Source organism: Urocitellus parryii, chromosome 8 (assembly GCF_045843805.1).
Source record: "Urocitellus parryii isolate mUroPar1 chromosome 8, mUroPar1.hap1, whole genome shotgun sequence".
In the NCBI taxonomy this organism is placed as follows: domain Eukaryota; kingdom Metazoa; phylum Chordata; class Mammalia; order Rodentia; family Sciuridae; genus Urocitellus; species Urocitellus parryii.
The window spans coordinates 125,095,811-125,120,291 of NC_135538.1; the positions used below are offsets into that span (position 1 = coordinate 125,095,811).

Consider the following 24,481-nt stretch of genomic DNA (forward strand, 5'->3'; position numbering starts at 1 on the left):
ACTCCAATATTACCAAAGTGGTTATTACCAAAAAGAAACTGGAAACATTGCTCTGCCTGATTCAAAAATATACTTTGAAGCTATAATAATGAAAACATGGTACTGATTTAAAAAGACACATCAGCATATGGACAGAATAGAAAGTCCAAATATGAACCCACAGATATACGTTGCATTGATTTTCAGCAAAAATGCCAGGAATACACAAAAGAAAAGTATAGTCTCTTCAATAAATATTATGGGAAAAATTGGATATCCACATACAGAAGAATGGAATTGGGATTTTATCTCAGATAACAAACTCAAAATGGGTTAAATACTTAATGTAAGACCAGAAACTGTAAAACTACTAGGAAAAGTAGGGGAAATCTACACAACATTGGTCTAGGATTTTTTTTTTCAAGATGTGACCTGAAAAGCATAAGCAACAAAATGGAAAAAAGACAAATTAGTGAAAACTAAAAAGCTTCTGCACAACCAAGGAAGCAATAAACACAAAGAATCAATATATGGAATTAGAGAAAATATTTGCAAACCATTCATCTGATAAGAGGCTAATAACCAAAGTAAACAAGGAACTCAATTGTAAGAAGATAAATGACTCCATTAAAAAAATAAGCAAAAGACATGAATACACTCTATTGAAAAGACGACAAAAATTCCTCAGTATTGTGAATTATCAGAAAAAATGAAAATTTAAACTACAGTAAGCTAACACTTCACCCCTGGTAGAACATAATTATCAAAAGGAAGAAAGACATCAAGTGTCTATAAGAATGTGGAGAAAAATGAACACTTGCACAATGTTTGTGGGAGTGTAAGTACAATTACTATGGAAACCAGTATGGGGGTTCTTCAAAAAATTAAAAATATAAGTAATATATTGATCTATCCATCCCATTTCTGGGTATACATCTAAAGGAAATAAAATCAGTATGCAGAAGAGATATCTTCATTCTCATGTTTATTCTGACACTATTAAAAATTGCCAATATATGATAAGTGTCCATTAGTGGATGGATATATAAAGAAAAGATGGTGTATATACACAGTGAAATATTATTCATCTATTAAAAAGAAGGGAAATCTGTCATTTGCAATGGGAATTAACCCATAAAACATTATATTAAATGGAATAAGCTAGGTGCAGAAAGAAATAGTGCATGATATCACCCCTGTATGCTAGTTATCAAAAGGTGAGGTCATTGGGATTATGGGTTAGTAGTAAATGGAGATATGTTGGTTGAAGGATACAAAATTACAATTAGACCTGTGGAATCAGTTCAAAGAATAAATTGTACAGCACAGTGACAATAATTAGTGACAACATACTATATGCTTGAAAAATGCTGAGAGGATGTTAAATATTCTAACTACCAAAAAGATATACAAATGAGTTAATGTATATAATTAGCTGGATTTAACTATTCCACAATGTATATATTTATATAAATGTCATGTTGTACAAAATAAATGTAATTTTATCTGTCAATTTTAAAAATAAGCAAATTTGAAAAGAAACAAATTCTTGCTCACATCCCACATAGGTGAGGGAAAGGTTTCTTTTAGACAGATGGGCTGGCTGCAAAATAAAAGCTATGAAAATAGTACCAGGAAACAAATAGGAAAGACCAGAAATATATTTTACAGAGCAGGGGGCAGTGACAAGTGAAACCGACCAGAGGGGTACAGTGTCTCACAAAGATGGATTCTGGCTTGCTTTATTTATAGCAATATGGACCAAAGAGGATTGGTAAGGATAAGATTTCAGTGTGGGAGGAATCTTGTCTCTTGTGCTTGCTTCTTCACTAAAAACAGCATATTGGTGGGGGTAAGCAGACTGTTTGGCTCTTAGCGGGTCACTCACATTTCCCATGCTGTGCTAGAACTTGATCTGTGAGCTAGTTTTGGGCACCACATGAATCAGGCATTCTTGAACAAGTGGATTCCTACTGGGAGTTCCTGGTATGGGGCTCCCCTGCCTAATGGCTTAAACATCACTCAGTCAACACATGGCTTATGAAGTCTTCCTGAAACAAATAGTGAAGAAATTTGAATATGAAAGCATTTTATTTTGAATGTCCTATAGTATAAAATGAGGGAAGAAAATAAAAATATTTAATTGTAGAAGAATTATTGAAAAAGTATATAAAACTAGTATAATTTATGAATAAATTACTAGTTTATAAAAGCTTCAAAACCATGTATTAGAAATGATGTAATTTAGAAAATGTTTATATTCTACAAATATGATTTTATACTTTATAACAATACATAATGCTCAGAAACAAAAGGGAAAATAGATACATTAAGATGACAACTCAATGTTTTCTTTGAGATTTTATCTAGAATAATACCTAATTACAACTTTCTTTGTTTTATTAAAAACTGAGATATGCACACGTCACATTATATGTTGCACATGTCAACTCATTTTCAAAAACTAATCCTGTATGCTCAGTATGCTAATTTTTACTTTGAATGATGTATGAAATATTTTCTTAAACTGCAGATCTGTTACAGGTTTACTTTAGAATTATTCATTAAAATAAATTACTGAAGAATAGAAAAATTTTTCTCATATACACCATCACTATTTTGCCCTGAGGCTATTTAAAGGAATTTTAGGGTTGTAAATTCATTGACTTTTGTGCCTTCCTAATACAAAAACTTCAAGCTCATTTTCATGGTTTATGTTAACCTTCATTCTAGTCGTAGAAATTATGAAGCATTTTTGTGTTAGTATTGTACTACCATTACAGTTGGCAATGGAGTTCACGTCTAGTTTTTCTGGACACAATGACCCATTGAATCTGAGGAAATCTATAATCCCTAGAGTTTAGAGGACAGCACTATACGAAACTTGGGTTCTTAGGAAATATTGGTTGGTTTTATTTAAATGTACAAACATTTCTCATGAATGTTGCTGATATGTGATATGTGTAAAAGCTTTCCATTGTGGAAGTCTACTGGGATTCTGATGAGGAGATACTATGTCAGTCAAAAATGCCTCAGTGATTGAAGACAATGTTTATAATTTACTTTCAGTTTATCAGGAGGACCTTTTAAAAGTTTTTGATGCAGCCCAGGTTACACCCTGATTTTATTATTGACTGGTCGGTGAAAGGACACATGACTGAAGAAGCTTAAAAAATTCATTGATTTTTATCAATCCATGGTTGGGAACAACCTCCTTCCAGAAATGGCACAAAGAAAGATGTAGACATCTCTCCATTCCAGAAAAAATGGTGAGTGGTATCCACTACAGAAAATTACGTTACCATGAATGGATAATGCCTTTCAAGGTCATCTCATTTATATCTTGCAATGCATTAAATAATCAGAGTATCTGATTTGTGTTGGGAAAATAAATTTTGGTGTTTGAGCTGCCCAGAGACAGAGGCAAAGCCTCTTTTGGAAATTTCTTAGCAAAAAGTGTATAACTTTGAGTTCAAATGTGGCTGCACAGAGGTAGAAAATTGATAGTACTAATTGGATTGCTTTTACTACTAACTTTGCTTCTGTTTATCTTGAAGAAACTTTCTCACAATAAATCCTTGTGATGTTTAAACCTATATAATAAATGTGCTGATTTTGCTCTTTGTCAATCTTCATCCCTCAAAGTTTGGCTAATCCACTGGGTCCCAGCTTTTTCGCTACTTTTGTGTCTGTTTGTCTTTTCTCAATCCTTTTGCCACCCAGTTTTGGAATCTAAATAAATGATCATGTAGGACATGGAAGTTGGCTCCTAGAACAGGGCCCCAAAGACTCACAAGTTCTCATTTTGGGGACACTCCTAAAAGAAGACACATGTCAGATAAAGGAGAGGCAAGAGTTTTATAGCTAGCTTAAAAATATGGGGTACACTGGATCTAAAGAAAGAGATGTTTATTTTGCAACACTTAAGACTACGTACATCACAGGGCAGCACTGTAACAAAGGCACAGCTGGTGCAGTTTTGAGAATTTGCTATTGACACTTGTTCTTGGTTCCCTGAGGAGGGAAACGTAGATGTGGAGTTTTATGGTTTGAATATGAGGTGTGTGTTCACATGTGAGACAATGTGGGAAGGTCAGAGGAGGAAATCATTGGCTCATGAAAGCCTTAACATAATGAGTGAATTAATACTCTGATAAGGATTAAATGAGTGGTAACTGAAGGTGGGCACAGTGTGGCTGGTAGAAGTGAGCATTACGGAGATGCTTTGGAGTATATATTTTGTATCTGGAGAGTGAAGTCTCTGTCTCTACTGCCTAATCATCATGTGAGATGCTTCTCTCTGCCACACTCTGTAGCCATAATATCCTGTCTCACCTTGAGCCCCAAGGAATGCATGCAGCCTCTATGGACTGAGATCTCTGAAACTGTGAGCCCCTAAATAAAATTTTCCTCATCTACAGTTGTTCTGGTTGGGTCTTGCAGTCACAGCAGTGAAAAAGCTGACTAAAACATAAAGACTAGGCAGAAATTTGGTAAATAGCTGTGTTTCAGATATGCAGCCCAGGAACCAGACAAGATCCCCAAAGAAAATTTTACTCTATGGACCTTGATATGAGATTGGCTTGATACATTTTTATGAGAGTGTGAGATCTCAGTCCATAGAGGCTGCATGCATTCCTTGGGGCTCAAAGTGAGGCAGGATATTATGGCAGAGAGAAGCATCTCACATGATGATTAGGCAGTAGAGACAGAGACTTCACTCTCCAGATACAAAATATATCTGATTTGATATCTGTCTTTAAAAATGCTATTAAATGCTGTAGAGACTTTACCCAAGAGTTTTCAGCCTGGGGCACCTCCCCTTCCTTTGTAGGGGACTTTGTCTCCTGAGAGGAGTCAGGAGGTGGGGAAGGAGGCATTTGATCTGGACAGATGCATTCAGGATGAAAGGGAAAATGGTTTCAGATAGACTCTGAGGAGGAATTTGAGGAAGAAAGAGAGTTAGTTCACAATTTTTCTAATTTGACTATGGCTATTTTGGCTCCCATGCCTCAGCCCATGACTGAGACTAAATTAAAATTAAAGGTGCCTGGATAAAAAAATGTTATTGTTATTACAGTAAAGTCTCTGAGCAATCAGAGTGTCAGGAGAAAAGATAGAAGGGTTTTGAGCGTATCCAAATAATTCCGGTCAGCCATTTCAATCACTTGAGCCTATTTCTTAAAAAAAAAAAAAAAAAAAAAAAAAAAAAACTTCAGAGTTTTAAGTCTGTTTGTTTGCTTTATATATGGCCCCACAGCTCCTTTAGTTCAGAGTTTGTTAAAAATGCTTGCTAATGAAGACATGCCACTTAATGATTGGATTAGGATAGCTGAAGCTTTCTTGTCAGGACACCACTATTTAATGTGGAAATATAACTGGATAGAGTTTAGTGCAAACCAGGTGGAGAGAAATTGAGCTCAAGGAGTTAATGTTACTCTTGTCTGGAACATTAACTCAAGGAGTTAAGGTTCCAGACAAACCTTATAACCCTCCAATGGGACCTTTACAGGGTCATGGAAGGAAGTGTAGGACTGGAACTTCATCTCACTGCCAAAAGTGTATTAACTCCGGAGATGTGACCTCAGGCCATGCCTACTGGTATTTACAGCACTTTGCCCTCTGGCATGGTGGGACTTACATTAGGATGAAGTATTTTAGCTATGAAAGGGTTTCAAGTTTTACCAGGGCAGATAGATTCAGATTTTTATTGGGGAAATAAAAGTTATAGCTTGCCGATATTTCCATTGTTAAGGTACTTCCATTGTCAAAGAAAATATCATAGCTCAAATTCTTCTTTTACCTTACCATTCAAGAGGAAAATATTTTGTCAAAGAAGCCAAAGTTGATAAAGGTCATCTCTTAGGGCATACTTGGCTCAGATAGTCAAGCAAGAGTGACCCCATCTGGATCTTAATATAAATGGAAAGAATTTTTAAAGGTGTCATAGGCACTGGGACAGATATGTCTCTTATATCTACAATTCATTGGCCTAAATGATGGTCCTTACACAGGGCCTCTGCTAATGTGGAAGATATAGGTCACAGTTCTCAGCCTGTGAAGAATGCTCCATATCTTTGATGGAAGGATTCTGAAGATAATAAGGAACTTTTCAAAACTTATGTCCTTGAGAGTTTTTCAGTAAATTTGTGGGGCCCTGATATTCTAAATAGCATAGGAGTTTTAATGATGAGTCCTAGCTTGGTGGTTACATTCCAAATTTTTAAACAAGAATTTATCCCCAGTAGAGGGTTGGGAAAAAAAGGAAGTGTTTGTTCATCTGTAGCATAATCTTCTCAACAAGGATGGCATGGATTGGGATATTTACCTAATCAACTTTTCAGTAGAGGCCTTGATCTCTTCTCCAGCCCCAAGAAGAGCAGAAAAAAATGAATTGGCTGTCAGATAATCCTGTCTGGGTTGATCAATGACCCCTTACAAGAGAGAAACTTCAGGTGGCTTATATACTTGTCCAAGAACAGATATAAGCTGATCACATTGGACCTACATTTAGCTCATGGAAAGCTCCTATTTTTGTAATAAAGAAAAATATGGTAATTGGAGATTATTACAAGATCTCTGAGCGAATAATCAGACTATGGAGTTAATGGATCCTTTGGAAGGGAGTTAATGGACTTCCTTCTCCTATAGCTATTTCTATTGATTATTATTTAAAAATAATAAACTTAAAAGATTTTTTTCACTATACTTTTATATCCAGCAGATTGTAAGCATTTTGCATTCAGTGCTCCAGTTATTAAATTTAAGAAGCCAGTTGAGAGATATTGTTGGAAGGTTTTGCCACAGATAATGACTAATAGTCCTATTTATGTCAAACTTTTCTAGCTCAAGCAATTGCTCCCATGTAAGAACAATCCTGATGCATATATTATTCATTACATGAATGATATACTTATGGCACAATCTAATTCAGATATTTTTTAAAAATTTTTGTTCACTTGTAAACCTCACTTACCTCAGTGGGTTTGTGCATAGCATCTGCTCTAACCTTTCAGTATCCAAGCAGCTTAACTGATGGATACATGATTCATCCACAGAACTTACAAATGAGAAATGATGTTTTGCATACTCTTAATTATTTTTCAAATATTGTTTGGAGATATTAATTGGTTGTGATATGGTTTACAATCACCAGTGCAGATTTAAGTTCTTTATTTGCTATTTATGTGGAGATCCCTCTCCGGCCTCTTCTTGACAACTCAGAGCAGAAGCAAAGGATGCATTAGTAAAACTGGAAGCTAGGGGGGATAGTAGGGGATAGGAAAGGTAGCAGAATACAACAATTACTAATTGGGCTTTATGTAAAATTATGGATGTGTAATTGACGTGATTCTGCAATCTGCATTTGGGGTAAAATTGGGAGTTCATAACCCACTTCAATCTAATGTATGAAATATGATATGTCAAGAGCTTTGTAATGTTGTGAACAACCAATAAAAAATAAAATTAAAAAAAAAACTGGAAGCTGCTCTCAAGACTGCACAGCTTACTAGAAATAATTTACAGAAGTCTATACATGTGTTGATATTTTCTACTTCTCATACTCCCATAGAGGCTGTATAGCAGTCTTCAGTAATTATCAAATGACTTCCTTTTGCTCAGTCTCCTTCAAAATTTTTTACTCCATTTTCATGATTTTGTTGCTCAGTTTGTTATTAAAGGCAGAAGTCGAGTCATAGAATTGGTGGGAGCCGAGCCTTATTTTATTGTGGTGTCTTTTTCAGTTCAAAAACAAAACTGGCTTTGTCAATCTTCAAGTGCTTGGCAAGTAGCTTTTGCTAATTTTCCTGGTCAAGTAGAAAATCATTATCTCCATGATAGGTGTATTCAATTTGCTACTTTAACCTCATTTATTTTCCCCCAAATTGTACACACTTAGCAGATACCTGAGGCAGTCACAGTATATACAGATGGCTCTAGTCCAGGCGAGGCTGGTTACCATAGCCTTGCTCACATTAAGGTGGTGTAGACTCCTACATCTCGCACAATGAGCACATCATCAAGCTCTCATTTGTGCCTTGCTTCATTTTGCTAATAAGCCAGTTATTATTTCTGGTGACAGTGCCTACACAGATGGAGTTCTATGCACATCGAAACAGCTGCCATTGGACATATACATTTAGAAGAGTTATTTCATTTATTTCATACTTTACAAAACACAATTTGAGTTCATAATTATCCTTGTTTTATTGGACACATCAAAGCTTTCTCTGAAATTTTTTTACCAACAGGTAATGCTATAGATGATTGTCTTGTTACAGCTTGTCAGCAATTGTCTCCTTATGACTGTACTCAAGCCTCTCAAATTGTTCATTATCAGAATGCTTCCAGCTTACACAACAAATTTTTCATCAACTGTTCATCAGTGTAATACATACTCTAGTCTTACCTATTAGGGTTAATCCCTGTGGTTTTCAGCCAAACCACCACTCTCAATTGGCAGTCAGTGTTATGTTCATGTTATTATTGACACTTGTTCTCATTTCATTTTTGCCACTTCTCATACAGAAGAAATCTACTCATCAATCATTTTTTTACCATTTAGCTGCTTTTGGAGTGCCACGCCATCCTCTATAAATTAAAACTGATAATGCTCCTACTTATCTAGTTCTTTTCAATAGTTTTATTGATCACTGAACAGGTATTCATTATAATCCTCAAGGTCATGTTACTGTAGAGCAATCTCATTTGTCCCTTAAATTACCATTACAAAAAAACCAAAGGGGAGATAGAACCCAACAAAATTGTTTGAATCATGTTCTCTTTGTTTTAGATTTCTTAAATTGTGATGCTGAAGTTCACACTGCTATTGAGCCGACTACCACTGCAATGGGCCTGTCAGGCCTATTTTGTTGGAGAGACTTACAAACAGGATCATGGAATGGACAAGATTCAGGATAATGTGGCATAGAAGCCATGTCTGTGTCACTCAAAGGTGCAGTTTATCCTATCTGGTATCTCAGCGTGCTGCATGTTCATCACCATCAAGGAGGATCTGAAGCTTGAACCAGAGGCATTGATCCTGATCTCCACTAGGAACAAGAAGCTGAGACAATGAAGTGGAAGGTGAAGAAGCCTCTGTAGACCCAGAATGCAAAACTGCCAATGTGGGGACAACTGAAGAACTTGACACATCAGGTTGAGCAGATCGTTAAACAATAGGGAGGCACTGTCTCCAGCCATCATATTTGTGGCTATGCTGGCTTTATTTCATGGGGAAACTTATTAGACTTATTTCCCAGACCTACCTGCAGTGAACCCAACTGTGTGGACTGGAGAATTTATTCCAGTATTTACTGATGGATATCAAATGATGTTGAGATGTTGAGATGATTCTCAAATGATGTTGAGTTTGAAATGGAGGCATTGTTCAAAAACAACAGCAACAACAACAACAACAAAAAGGAAAATATGAGCCAGTTAAGCCTGAAGATTCAATTTCCCATTTATGAAATAGATAAAGACAGCTTTCTTTCCCTAAGACTTTTAATTATATTTTTTGTCCATTTTTTTTCCTTTTTAGTTATACAAGACACTAGAGTGTACTTTGACATATTTATACAAACATGGTGTACATCTTATTCTAATTAGGACCCCAGACTTGTTGTTGTACATGAAGTGGCAATTCACAGTGGTGAAATCATATGTGTACATGGGAAAGCTAAGTCAGATTTATTCCACTGTCTTTCCTATTCCTGCCTCTTCTCCTTTCCCTTTATTCTCCTTGTCTAATCTACTGAACTTCTATTCTTCCTCTCCCTCCTTGTTTTGTGTTAGCATCCACATTTAAGTAAGAACATTCACCCTTCAGCTTTTGGGGATTGGCTTATGTCACTTATTTTCTAACCCAGTTCCAGTTGGTGCTGTTGTGTTTCCAGCTGAATTGTCTGTTATTTGGCAACATTTTGTGATTATTCCACTTTGAAAACCTTTGCCTCTTATCCAACTGCTAGTGACCTATATTCGCTCGTCTATTATTTCACTACATTTATATGTCACCAAAAGGGTTCAGTAAAACTCACAGCCATCGGACAGTGTTTTATTTCTCTTCAGTTTGTCATAATATTTTTTCTTTATCAATAGAATAGTGGCATTTGCATCAGCTTAGTGATTATCGCTCACACCTTCTGGTCTAAAGACAAAATATAAAGAATTACTTTACTTTCCAGCTTCAGAGATCTTTGTCCATAAATGGTTGACTTCATTGTTCTGGACCTGGGGTGAGACAGAATATCATGGTGGAAGAATTAGAGGAGGAAATAAGATCAAGATATGGCAACAAGGAAGTAAAGAGAGCTCTACTAAATAATTTTTAAAAAGAATTAGAAGGTGATAAAATTCTAGAATTCAGAGAATGACAAGAGAATAAATATGAACAAAGAGAATAATCTCAGAAGACTGATGTAAACTTTTATAGAAGGATTCCAGACTGTTAACTACTGGTAAGGCCTGAGTGAAAAAAAATTGCTTAAATAAGAAATTCAGGTTTAAAAATCCTTTAGATTCATATTTTAATTTTTAGTCTTTTGTCAAAAAATCTATTGGTGCAAAACTTATTTGTGCCATATTATCAGCTTGTACCATTGTGATTTGTTTAGTAATTGAATCTATTTTGGAGCTAAATTCATCAAGACACCAGCAATAAACACAAATCTATTCTTCCCATATTAGAGTATAATTTCATTACAGGAAGTTGTTGGATATTGATTCTCAATGTTTATTTGGAACATCTAGATGAGTGATTGACACATAGTAGGGATTCTATAATATTTACTGATGAGTCAATGAAACATTACTAAATGAAACATGAGTAAAAGAAATATTAATGTATATGAATGACACAAGGTGTTTATTGTTCAAGTCAGTGAGAAACTTTAATATCATCAATATTAGGTTAGGTAAATAGTCAATACTGAGTGAGGCTACTGTGGGGAAAATAAAACCAACGACAAGAGCCTTTTGTTTTCTAAAACATATTAGGAGGTGACTGTCTCTTCCATCTCTATGTAGAATTAGAATTGCTATATCTTAGCATAGCAGAATCTCAAAATAACATTTGATATAAATGTAAATAAAAAATCAGATCTTGACATCAAAAATAATTTTTTTGTCTTTCTCTGGTAATCTAGGAACATTTCTATGAAATTTTTGGAGCTAAATTGAGTTTTCTAGGTGTCTTTCAGTCTCAAGTCCATGTTACACAACAGGTGTCAGTTTTATGATTTCATTTTATTGGAATAAGAATGTGAGAGAGAAGAATACCCACAGGGAATTGCTATAGTGTCTCTTGGCAAGAAATTTCCACTGAGGTTCATTATCTGTTTGGAGCACAAAGTCTCACAGCTTTATAAAGAGAGTGAGGCTCCTACTTAACTATTATTTTATGTTTTAATTTATTTTTGTTATATTTTAGGGAGTACTGGAGATTGAATCCAGGCCACATACATGCTAGGCACTCAATAGCTGAGCTATATTCCCCAAGCCCTCATACAATTATTTTAGGGTAAATAGGTTTCTGCATCTAAAAAGATTTGGGATCCTTCAAATAAGTATTGACTTATGATATGAAATAAAGATACTGAATAGAGAGAAGATATTTAATCCTATCCCCAATTAATATTAAATTCTGATGAAAATAGCAATTTTTTTCTTAGAAGAAGGAAACCAGTACAGAAGATCATTTGATTGAAGGTAAATGTTTTATGTGAGAGGGAATGATCTATTCAGCTGTTTTGATTTAATCTTTGAACAACTCCATGCATATTTTGGCCTTTTTAATGCAAAGTTTCATGTGAGAAAGCATGGAAATAAATTGACACATTTTAATATTAATAACCAACATTATAATTTGAAACTGAGGCATGTGTTTAAAAATAGCATAGTAAACTATTTGCATTAGTGGGAATTTACACTAATTAAAACATGTGTGGGTTGGTTTAAAAATCTTGAATGCATTAACATCAGATTCAAATTAGGTGATCTGAGTAATGAAGGAAATGGAAGGGAAGAAAATTGTACATTGTTGATATTTAGGTAAAACCTGAAGAAAAATTATTTAGCAAACTCCTAACCAAATAAAACACTGTATTTCATGAAAATATCCAGCTGAACATGAAATATTGCACTTAAGAAAGTATGGTCAGACATGTTGGACCTCACAATAAGGGAGGTTCTGAGAAACAATACCTAAAAGATATGTGTGTTAACTGTTAGCAGTGGATTAGATTCAGGTTTTAAAATTTTGTATGCTCTTTTCTTTTCTACTAAATCAATGTTTTTCAAACCTTTTCCCATTGCCTATAGTAAGAAGTACATTTTGCATTATAACTCATATTACACAAACTTAGATATTCCCACTTGTAATGGAAAAAAAATAACTTGATAGAATAACATATGTGGGATAGATTACAACTCACATTGTGAAAATCACTTGTATAATCAGACTATGTTGATAAGTGCTTGGTGTCTCTAATAATTTATCTTTGCAATCAATTATTGTTTGTCTTGCTTTGCAAGTTCTGAGTATGTTTCAAGGGTTCATTTCCTTTTAATTGCATGGTTCCTTTTATAAAAAAGTCAATCTAGAGTTTGGAGAACAGACTTATGGAAAACAATATGTGCTGTTTCTATGCAAACCAGACATCTGGAACTCCTAAATCAACTCATAAATCTAACCAGAACACTGCAACGGCCAGAAGATCATGGATGAAAGAAATGAACACCAGTGGTAAGTTATCATGACTGGTTCTTGGGTAGATTAGTTTCATTCATTCATCCATTTTTTATCCTCTCTCTCTCTCTCTCTCTCTCTCTCTCTCTCTCTAACATAAGTTGAATTGTAAGTTTTCCTTTATCTCATTATTTTATAAAAATTTTGCTATTCTGCATTTCTTGGTTTAAATAAAGGTATTTGTTTGTTTTTCTTTTAGAAGACCAGAAAAGTAATACTTTATTAATTTTTATGCTTGCAAACATCAACTCACTTCAGTGGAGTATTTTCTTTAACTTGAATCTACCAAAAAAAGCAATGGCAAACATAAATCTGGACAATGCAAGTGCTCCAGAGGTCTTTATTCTCTTGGGTTTCTCCAACCACCCATGGTTGGAAATGCCCCTGTTCGTTATGGTGCTTGTTGCTTATATCTGCACACTGGTGGGCAACATCTCAATTATTGTGGTATCCAGAGTAGATCCACATCTTGACAGCCCTATGTACTTCTTCCTTTCCAACCTCTCCTTCTTGGACCTGTGCTTTACCACAACTACCATACCTCAGCTGCTGCTTAACCTTTGGGGCCCAGATAAGTCTATCAGCTATGGGGGATGTGTGACCCAGTTTTATATGTTTCACTTCCTGGGAGCCACTGAGTGCATCCTGTTAGCTGTGATGTCCTTGGATCGCTACATTGCCATCTGCAAGCCTCTGAGGTACCCAGCTATCATGCATCAGCGACACTGCATCCTCCTTGTGGCTGTGGCCTGGATAAGTGGATTGGCTAACTCCTTGCTTCAGTCAACTCTCACTGTCCAGCTGCCACTTTGTGGTAACAACAAGGTAGATAATTTTCTTTGTGAGGTTCCAGTGGTGATCAAGATGTCATGTGCTGACACTACATTCAATATAGCTATGCTCTCCATTGTGGGGACTTTCTATTCCCTGGTTCCTTTGTCACTTATCCTTATCTCCTATGGGTTTATTGTAGCTACTGTGCTTAGGATTCGATCTTTGGAGGGAAAGAAGAAAGCTTTCAATACTTGTGGTTCTCATGTTATTGTTGTATCTCTTTTCTATGGACCAGTAATTATCATGTATGTACAACCCTCTGCTGCTAACTCACAGGACAAGAACAAACTCATGTCCTTGTTCTACAGTTTAGTGACTCCTATGCTTAACCCTTTTATTTATACTTTGAGGAACAAGGACATGAAAGGAGCAATGAGGAGGCTTCTTGGCTCCTGTCATCTAAGAACTGAACAAACATAACAATTTTTATAATCCACACTCTCCACACTTGGCTCAGAATATCTCCAGTTTTAAATTGCCTATTGACTTAACATCCTCCAAAATTGTAAACATCCTTTAGTACCTGTCTTATCTGCATGTGTCCTTGTACCATATGGCTATAGTCGGTTGGCTATCATTTGAAGTGTGAGTTCTAATCCTCAGTTTGTCTACAATTTGAATGGGAGTGAAGACTGTTATGAAGTTGCTTTCTAACCTTCTAAAGATTCTATTGTAGAACCTAAGAAGTAGGCAATAAATAAAAGCTTATTGAAGGACTCATTCTTTTAGACCAAAATGAAAATAAAAATCTTATCTTTTTTGTGCTATTTTGGGAAAAATAAGTAATTTATACTGCATTTTTCCTCCTTGCTATTGTAGATAATATTTGAGGATCAATGTATCAAATACAAATCAACTCTTTATGAAATAACAGCAAGATCAAATGGGTTAATATCTCATATTTTGTAATTGAAACTCTTGACCGTGCATCTGCTAATCTAAGAAAAAGGGGATTAAAAAATTGTATATACCTCTTTCCTCTCAATGAAATGTCTTCTTCAGAGATATTTGAATGAAATCGCTATTTTTATGTTTCCAGAGGGAAAATGTGATGAATAAAATCCTGGGGAAACTTCTGTGTAATATTTCCATAATATTAATAATCACTTATATTTTGGGGGGGAGCTAAATGTATCCAGAATGACAAGAATATTAGGTATATTTAATACATAAACAAAAGGTTTAAATAGTTTAGTCATTTAAGAATCAGAATATTATGTGGTTAGCAAAGAAAAAATAGAGAAACTTGCAGTTTATAATATATATATATATATATATATATATATATATATATATATATAATTGGGTATCAGACTATCAAATATGACATAGAGGTGAAGGAGAAAGGTTATTGATGATATGCAAGGGGGTCATGCCTTGATTTTATCAACTTTTATCATTATAAATAATAATCTCACACTTTTATACTCTCCAAGCCAACATCCTCAGTTTTTTTGACTTGTATTTAAGGCATACATTTAATTTCTTTTCTTAAAACTAAGTACATTTGTGTGAATTCTTCATATCCTTGGTTTGTATTCAGTATCAACTTCCAAGTGGCAATAACAAAATTTATTGATTCACAGAATACAATACTTTGACAGAGATATATTGATTCTAATTAATAATTAATTAGAATATTTTCATTCTTCAATTTCTGCTTTATATAGTATAATAAGCTTCCCTTTGTAGCCTTAAAATAATGGATATTACAGTTTTTCTCCTCTTAGAGACAAGGAAACATTGCTCCTTTGGAAACAAGTTTATTCCCTGGTACAGCCACTTCTGATGACAACTCAGTCTTCTGGTTTTACCAAGTACTCCTACTTTTTAATATGGATGATGCTTGAAATTCCACATTCTTATAGATGATGACTTTTTTCTCCAAAAATAACCAGGAGTTATTTTTTTATCATCTGATAACCTGTGTGATTAGTATTACACTCCTAATATTTTTTTAAAAAATAAATGGTTGAATGATAGGTATTTCCTACTGTCCTCATTACCTGGTGTCAAAACCTGTATCATAGGCTCTTGCAAAACTGTGTTATGTACCTAATAATGAGTTTAACAAAAGAAGGGAGATCTTTTTTAATACTTTTTAGATGTTGATGGACTTTATTTTATTCATTTATTTATACATGGTGCTGAGAATCAAACCCAGTGCCTCACACATGCTAGGAAAATGCGCTATCACTGAGCCAAAACCCCAGCCCCAAAAGAAGTGATATCTTTAAGGAAGTGTTTTCACACTATCTCCAGAAAATGCTCTGGTATATATTATGAGTCCTACCTAAACAAAAAGTAAAGCATATTTAAGTAAATTTTGGGAAAATCCATATATTATTCTTGGAATTGTAGAAGAATAGTTAATATAATGTTGGTTTTAGAATTTTGGAGTAAACTATTAAAATATGTTTAATAAAACACATACCAAACACTTTTCCCCGGAGTTTATTGCTTCTTTATCAGAGGAAATAACAGCACAGTTTGGAAAATAGTTTACTAGAGGAGACTGAGTCCTGAAATTTGAAGAGAGAAAATGGATGAACTGAAGGAAGTGGGAAAAAAATCTCACTTTTGTGTTGTAAGTATGAAGAGACTACTATGAAAATATCATAGGATATTGAGAGAAAGCTGTTTATAATAGTGTCAGTATACCTTTCCAGCTATCTTAAATATCAATAGCATTTATTACTTTAAGATATAATTTTTGTAGTCAAATGTTACATTTGCAGTTTCAAGATCAGTATTCATTAGACTAATTATTTCATTTTAACAGTATAAATACTATAGCAGTTATGTGACAACTTAGTTATTGTACTTTAAATATTAAAGAGAATATTGTGCCTTTATTACTGAGTATAATTTCTTCTAAAGAATAATTATTTGATGCATGTTATAATTAATAATACAGACTTGCATACTTTTAGATGAGAATTATAAAAATATTAACATTCAATTTTGTGTAAGTTGCTTCTTCATAAACCTAATAAAAGACATTGCTGAAATGAATATTAAAATGTTTTTCAGGGATAGGCAAATTTGCCAATCTAACAGAGCAGAGAAGGGGAGTAGACTTACAATTATGTGCCTGTATAATGAGGAAAGGTACCTATTCATGATACTAGTTATCTTTAGAGAAAAGAGAAAGATTATAGATCATTGGAATAACTTGTCAGATTGGAAACCTTTTCATTCATAATCGTTATTCAATGTATTTGAATTTATTTAGTTTGGGAATATTGTATTTGAGATAAAGTATGGTATTTAAAATCTTACTATCTACATATCTAATATAATGTAGTGTGTATGTGCATGTGTGAGCATGGGTATGTGTAGAGAGTGAATATAATTTCATTTTTCTTATAAAATATTAAATACATAGAATTATTTTATTATTACTCTATTCCTTTTTAAAGAAAAATATATTTTATTTCTTCTCTATCCAACTTATTTTTATGTTCCTTAATTCTTATGACTAAATAATTGAATCTTATGATATATTCTTAGTCACATATTCAAGAAATTATAATTTAAATTACTCAGGATTATTAATTTAAACAAGCTCATTTCCTTTTTTTTTTTTTTAAAGAGAGAGTGAGAGAGGAGAGAGAGAGAGAGAATTTTTAATATTTATTTTTTAGTTCTCGGCGGACACAACATCTTTGTTGGTATGTGGTGCTGAGGATCGAACCTGGGCCGCACGCATGCCAGGCGAGCGCGCTACCGCTGAGCCACATCTCCAGCCCCATAAACAAGCTCATTTCCAATTGTATACTATCTTAAGCTGGTGTATGTTGAAAACTGAATTAGTGTCCTGTCCTGTCAGGCAGGACACATCAACGTGGGCAGCGAACCTAGATGGGGAGGAATGAAGGGACAAGAGACACAAAAGGTGACAGCAAGACAAAAGTTCTGATCAAGCTGCAAACTTTTATTGTTCACACAGGGGTATTTATATGCTGGGGATGGGGAAGGTCTCTGCAATTGCTGGATGTGGGTGGGTATTCATATGCTAGGGATGGGGAATGTCTCCGCAATTGCTGGATGTGGGTGGTAAAACTGCCAGCTGCAAGATGTCTGATGATCCTGATAACCGCAGGATGTTCCAGGGAGATAGGTAGCTGCAGGATGCCTTCAGGGCAGGATGTCTCCCAGGGGGCTGTCAGGCTAATCTTTGAAGTAGAATTTCCTTCTAGTTCCCGACAAATTAGTTTATTTCAAAATATCTAGCAAGAGAAGAAAGTTGCTACCAAACTTAGTTCAGTAGGAAATTAATTGTTCATGAGAAGCATTTCCATAAGGAGTGCTGTCCCAAGGAACTTTCTCCCCTAACTCACCTGAGAGGAGGATACATGGCTAGCCTGTGGCTAACAATGCCCAGGAGGGCCCAGGAATAGCATATAAATACCCTCCCACAATGCATGGTTGATTATTTTCTACAGATGTCTTCTTTACCTAGGTTAAAGTGATTTTAAACATTCATGGAGATACAGAAACCTGGTTAGTGAAATAAGGATAGAAAAATCGCTGGAAGTAGAAGATCCAAGAGTCAAGACATCTAATAGTTAAAAGTAATGAAATATCATGAGAATAACATGAAAAACAAGAGAAATGTACACATAGAATTATAAAGCTTCAATATACTGTAAGAGTCAATCACAATGATCTCTAGGGAAATGCCCAGAGAAATAAAAGGGCTCTTGGGTAATCACTGCTTACAAAGAAAATCATACTTAATAAAGTGAATAATATGAAAAAAAATGTCCGATAATACAAATTTAACAAAGTTGCAAAAACCATACTAGAGTGAATATTGTTATTAGAATTTGATAAAATTAATTGTGAAATAAGTCACAGAGGATCAAATCTAAAATTACTCTTTTGAAAAAAATTGATGGTGTGATTCATGGTAGAAAATTGTGAAATGTGAATATAATAATTTTAAATAAGTAGGTAGTAGGCATCTTGTGCAATTATTCATTGTGGGTAGAGTAGAATTTTTAGAATATTTATTTTGCAATCAAATCAATTAATACCGTGCTTTTACTTTATATATCACCTACCACACAGAATTTCCCATGAAAAAGAATTTACAGCAAGATATGGTCCTAAATTTGCTGTGCTCATTTACATCTTGAATAAATTCCAGGTCAAAACATGCATGGGGTTACTCATTCAGATGACATCCTTAGTAACGATGCTTTGCTTTCTTTGGAATTTTGGTCCAATATTTTACTACCTCATTTAGACATTGATAACTTTTTGATCTTTAGATTATCTCTAGTTATAAGTAGACTATGAAAATAAATAATTAACAATATCACAGAATATGGATATAAAATGCCCTAGGTCAATAGTGTTTGGGGAGTTATTAAAGGATTTAATGCATGGAAAAAGCTTATTGGTCTGTTTTCCACACAGGGCTCATTAAAAATTTGTTGAAATTTTAATTATTACATAACATTTAAAATTATTATTGTTATTGTTATTACATACATATAGATCACATATAGTCAAAGAGCAATGTAAATATCTTAGCTTTGAATGACTTTGTGAGGCACCCTTACAGATGGCCTTGAAATTCAATGAAATGGAAAATGTGAAAACTGTAATTCTAAGAATATAATTAGGTACCATGAAACTATTAATTGGCTAGAATAGTAACTCAGAAGTTTGTCAATGGGATGCTATCTTAATCTCACATCTGGATATTCCTTATCCTTCAAAATATTATAGTTTTCATAAATATAAATCCTTCATCACTAAAAAAATGATTAATATTTCTTTCTCAAAATAGTATTTCATTCAAGTTACAGATTTTGTTCTTTCAATGTGCCTTTTAGCTGAAAAATAATGAAATATTTCCTTAAAATTTTAATGTTTCTTGGCCTAAGTTGAAAAAATCTCCTGACAGAATTTACCCAGAGTTTAAAACTGTGTTTGTATATGTAAAATGTAGTTATATATGGCAAATGGGTCACTGAATACTGTTCAAATTCTTATGTTAAAAAAGGAAAACAGACTTACTTGATAAAGAAAACTTCCTACAAAACATAAATTAAGTAAAATTCAGCATGAAAGATTAAATGGCTAAAACCTGAACTAAATAGTTATGCAAAAAAAGAAAAACAACACATAATTATGAAAACAAATTCCAAAGCGTACATAAACCTTTGTCATCATAGTTTAGCTTTTCAAGTTTATGAAGTAAGTTAACTATACTAAAAAGAGAACATTGATGTTAAAAGTGTTTATAGTTTTACCTCAATTTCAAATACCTAAGATAGATTTGTTTAAATCCAAAGTCTTCACACAACTCACAGAGAGGACATGATTAATCAACTAACTAGATGGAACTGGGGTAAGACCATACTTTCTGTTCTTGTTGCTGTGGATCATACCAAGGGCCAAGCACATGCTAGTCAACTACTCTACCACTGAGCTACATCCCTAGCCCTGGACTACGGTATCAATTTTGGGGGGGAGGATGGGTAAAAGGGAAATACCAGGGATTGAATTTAGGGGCACTCAACCACTGACTCACATCCCCAGCCCTACTTTGTATTTTATTTAGAGATAGTGTCTTTGCTTTTGCTGAGGCTGGCTTTGAATTTGCAATCCTCCTGCCTCAGTATCTGAGCTGCTGGGATTATAGGAGCATGCCAACATGCCTGGTTGTACTATTGTATCTTGATGATACTTGTACCTCAAGGATTCTCTTCCTCATTTTTCTACTATTGCTACTGAATTTTTATGATTATTTTCACTTCTGTAATGCCTTGCAGCAGTGATCCTTGAGATTAACAGTCCAATCACTTAGTATCAAGCATCATTTGCATTACAAAAATTATATATATATATATATATATATATATATATATATATATATATATATATATTTTACTTGTTGATCAATCTTTCTTTCTTTATATGTGGTGCTGAGAATTGAACCCTGCACCTCTCACATGCTAGGCAAGCACCCTACCACTGAGCCACAACCTCAGCCCCAGCATCATTTACTTTGTCAAACATCTGAAGATAGGAAGCAATGAACTTCTCATTAAGAATCTATTTAGCTGATTTTTAAGGCAATATAAGTTTGAAAAACATTATTTCCGAGTTTCCAAAATACAGTTGCTCACCAAAAAACAATGAGATAACTATTGTCAGTTTTATTATACAGGAGAAGAAATTGTTCAACAATAACTGCAAATAATTTTTGGTGTCATAAATGGAAATTAGATAACCTGGTGTCAAGTTCTTTATTTCAAGTTACTGCATTCTGTCTTTTATGAGTACACAACCAATTGATCATGATGTCTGGTCATTCTTCATCATGCTAACTTCCTTGCCACCTTCCCCACTCTAGGTGAAACATACTGAAGAGAATGGCACTAATTAATTAAAGCCACCCTGAAGAGTTCATTCTACTAGACATTACTGACCGTCCTTGGCTAGAGCTTCCTATATTCAATGTTCTTCTGATAACATACCCCATGGCCATGATGGGAAACATTGCCATCATTCTGGTGTCCAAGTTAGACCCCCATCTCCACAGTCCCATGTATTCTTTCCTCAACAGTCTGTCCTTTTTGGACATGTGTTATACCACAAGCATTGTGCCTCAGATGCTGTTTAACCTGGGAAGCTCTAAAAAGACCATCAGCTATATGGGGTGTGCAGTTCAGCTCTATTTCTTCCACATAATGGGGGGCACAGAATGTCTTCTCTTAGCTATCATGTCCTTTGACTGCTAGGTGGCCATCTGCAGACCTGTGCACTACACACATCATGAATCAGTGCATCTGTATTTTGTTAGTGTCCATTGTATGGCTGGGTGGAATCACTTATGCTGTCTCAGAGGCCACTGTAACACTACAATTGCCACTGTGTGGTGTCAATAAACTCGATCACTTGATATGTGAGATTCCAGTTCTGATAAAGACTGCTTGTGGTGAAAAGGAAGTTAATGAGCTCACACTTTCTGTAGTATGTATTTTTTTATTAGCTGTTCCTCTGTGTCTAATTCTTGCCTCATATGCTAGTATTGGGCGTGCTGTACTGAAGATGAAGTCTTCTGAAGGAAGGAAAAAAGCCTTTGGGACATGTTCTTCTCATCTCATTGTAGTTTTCTTATTTTATGGCCCAGGCATTAGTATGTACCTCCAGCCCCCCTCTTCTATCACAAGGGACCAGCCCAAGTTCATGGCCCTCTTCTATGGAGTGGTGACTCCTACAGCCAACCCCTTCATCTACACCCTGAGGAATAAGGATGTAAAGGGGGCATTAGGCAACTTGGTGAGGAGCATTTTGAGTTCCAAATAAAAATTTTAATTTATTTAGCAATTAGGATTATAAAATTTTCTCTTATAACTCATTAAAGTTATGAAATCTCATGATATTTATTCTTACAACCCTCTTATTTCTTATGTTCCATGTAATCAAGTAGACAAGATTATTCTTGGTTGATCATTATGGGAACTCTTTCTGAAAAGAATTCTGTTTGGGTCGGTATATACCGAGTTAGTAACTTTCTTAAATAGTAAAAATATTGATAATAGAAATTATAATTACATTAGTTCAAGCAAATTACCATGAAAAGCTTGGCAATCATTCATCATTGGGCTTCCTATCAGCGTCACTTGAGAAATATTATGTCATCTCTACAAGTTGCCCCAGGTTGATGTGTACAGCTTGGCTGCACTGCATTTGGTATAAAGCACTCTATACTGTCAAATATTCATGATTTAAAAAAAATATGTCAACTTCCATTCATGTAGATGCTTTTGTGTCTTAAAGAATGCATTGCTATTTTTGTATGGGATGTATGTTTGCATGATTTTGTATGGTTAAATAATTTATCATTAAATAGTGAAATGAGTAAAATAAAGAAAAAAATGTGGATAAATCTCTCGCCATTCTTTAGAAATATCATAAGTTAGAGTCTTTTGAATCAGGAAAAGAACAAATGAATTGATATAAGTAATAAAGTATAACCTAGAAATATGTCTATGCATAAATTGGAAGAGCACAAACTGTCTTCTAATGGTGTGAAATAGTCAGTATGAGAAAACAGTAAACTGTATTCTGCATTGGAAATCAAATTTGTTACTTCAAAAAACAATATGAGTGTCTTTCTTATCAATGTATATTTTGTGGCTTAAGGATGCTCAAAGCCTATGTAACTAAAAGTTGAAAATACTAAAACAGTAGGGCTCACACCAGAAATTAAAAATTTTATCATAAAACCAATAACACACTATGATAATAATCAATGATTTGTACAATTATGTGGTATTGAATTCAAATATTAAGAATTCAACAAGATCTGCAGTGAAGAACTAAACCCTCATGAGATAATTAAGAGATTTATTTGGGACTTTCTTCCATGTGTTTTGATATGAGTAAGATCATGGTAAAAAAAAAAAAAATTGGAAAAGAAATCTCATATTATTCCATACAGGAATAGATTGCATCCCAAACACACTCTGAAAAATAACAGCATGTAGTGTTTATGCAGTTCTTAAAACTAATTAACTTTGACATATTTTTTTAAACTTCTAAGGAACTTTAAAAACTCACAGGTTTCTGACTAATTGCCGGAAAATATTATTTTACACACACGCACACACACACACACACAATTTAACAATGTTATATGATAGCTTTAACAACATTTATTGGGTAAAATATTCTTTGTCTAACTTATTATGTATTGAGAAATTCAGTGAATTTTTGGTCTGGAGCAAAACCCTGTAATATCTGTGCCTTGAACACAGCCACAGAGACTAGTTACAGTTTTTCTGAGTGATTTCTTCAATTGTCTTCCTTCCTGGGATAGTTAATGTGTATATGAACTTTTAGGCCTATAGAGACTACTCATTTTAGAAGCATGAGTGGCATCCAGACTCTGTGATAAATGAAGACTACTAAAAACTGTATACAAAATCTCAGGATAAAAGATAATGAGAAAGTGATGGGAAAGCATGCAGACATGTTTTATTTGTATTAAACTGTTTCACATTTCTAAGGTTCATATGTTCAGCATATTCTAGCATAAAAATCATGGTAGCTAACTTTTGAGAAATCAGTTGAAGGAAAGGCACATGCTATATTTGAAGCTGAAAATGTGCTCTAGTCTCTACATAGAGCATGTTCAATCCTGATATTGTCTTCTTAATAAAGATGATCTAAAATTTTTCTCATTTTCTCAAGCAAGAATTTCCTACAGAGCAAATGGAAAACAGCCAAACATTTTAACTTTTGTTGTAAATACACTAAGATTCATTTTTGAAAATCTTTATGGGAGAATTCAAGGTGGTTGGCTTCACACTACAGGGGTCCTCAGGTCTGCATAGCAAGGCAAGAAGTGCATCCTTCTCTGCTGGGGATATTTAATTACAGCTATTTAAAAATGCCTGATGTTTCCTCTTAGTTCACAGAGTGAATTAATCTCTAGTTTATCACCTTGTGAAGAGAAAAAAAACAACCAGTAACTATTTATTGTCAAAGGCTAAAGTGAGCAGATATCTTACTCCATCAACTCTTTCCTTGTGGATAACACTTACAATGCAGCATTGGGCCAGCACCCCAATGTTGTTATCACCTCCAATCCTCAAATCATTCCAGTAGCACCAGTATTATCATTTAACCCATTCAGAATGATAAACAGAAGGATTTTGTAAGAGATTCTATAAGATATGGGACTTAAAAGAGACATTTTGTTTTCATATATTCCGGAAATTATTAATGAACACAGTGATCTTTATGTATAATCATTCTGCTTTACAGGGGATTTGAAAAGACAAGCTGCAGAAGAATACATAAAATGCCATTTGCTTCAAGTTTAAATACCTTCAAACTGTAATTTTATGTTATGTAGATATATATTAGTAATAAATACAATGTAAA

At 34.2% G+C, this 24,481-nt stretch overlaps 1 protein-coding gene and 1 pseudogene across 1 annotated transcript; both read left to right on the top strand.

The window, feature by feature from the left end:
- Positions 1-13,027: 13,027 nt before the first annotated feature.
- LOC144256486 (olfactory receptor 2B11-like) lies at positions 13,028-14,945 on the top strand. The gene is made up of 2 exons (XM_077801531.1): positions 13,028-13,952; positions 14,908-14,945. Exons 1-2 carry the CDS (start codon positions 13,028-13,030, stop codon positions 14,943-14,945), a joined length of 963 nt encoding a protein of 320 aa, XP_077657657.1.
- Positions 14,946-20,958: 6,013 nt separating this feature from the next.
- Positions 20,959-21,895, top strand: LOC113200103 (olfactory receptor 2B11-like; annotated as a pseudogene).
- The last annotated feature ends 2,586 nt before the right edge of the window (positions 21,896-24,481 follow it).

Bases quoted from the DNA above. Each gene is read 5' to 3' on its own strand.
- LOC144256486 (XM_077801531.1), top strand. From the start codon at position 13,028: ATGGCAAACATAAATCTGGACAATGCAAGTGCTCCAGAGGTCTTTATT. The intron at 13,953-14,907 runs GCTCCTGTCATC...GAGGTGAAGGAG, and splicing joins AGCAATGAGGAGGCTTCTTG to AAAGGTTATTGATGATATGC.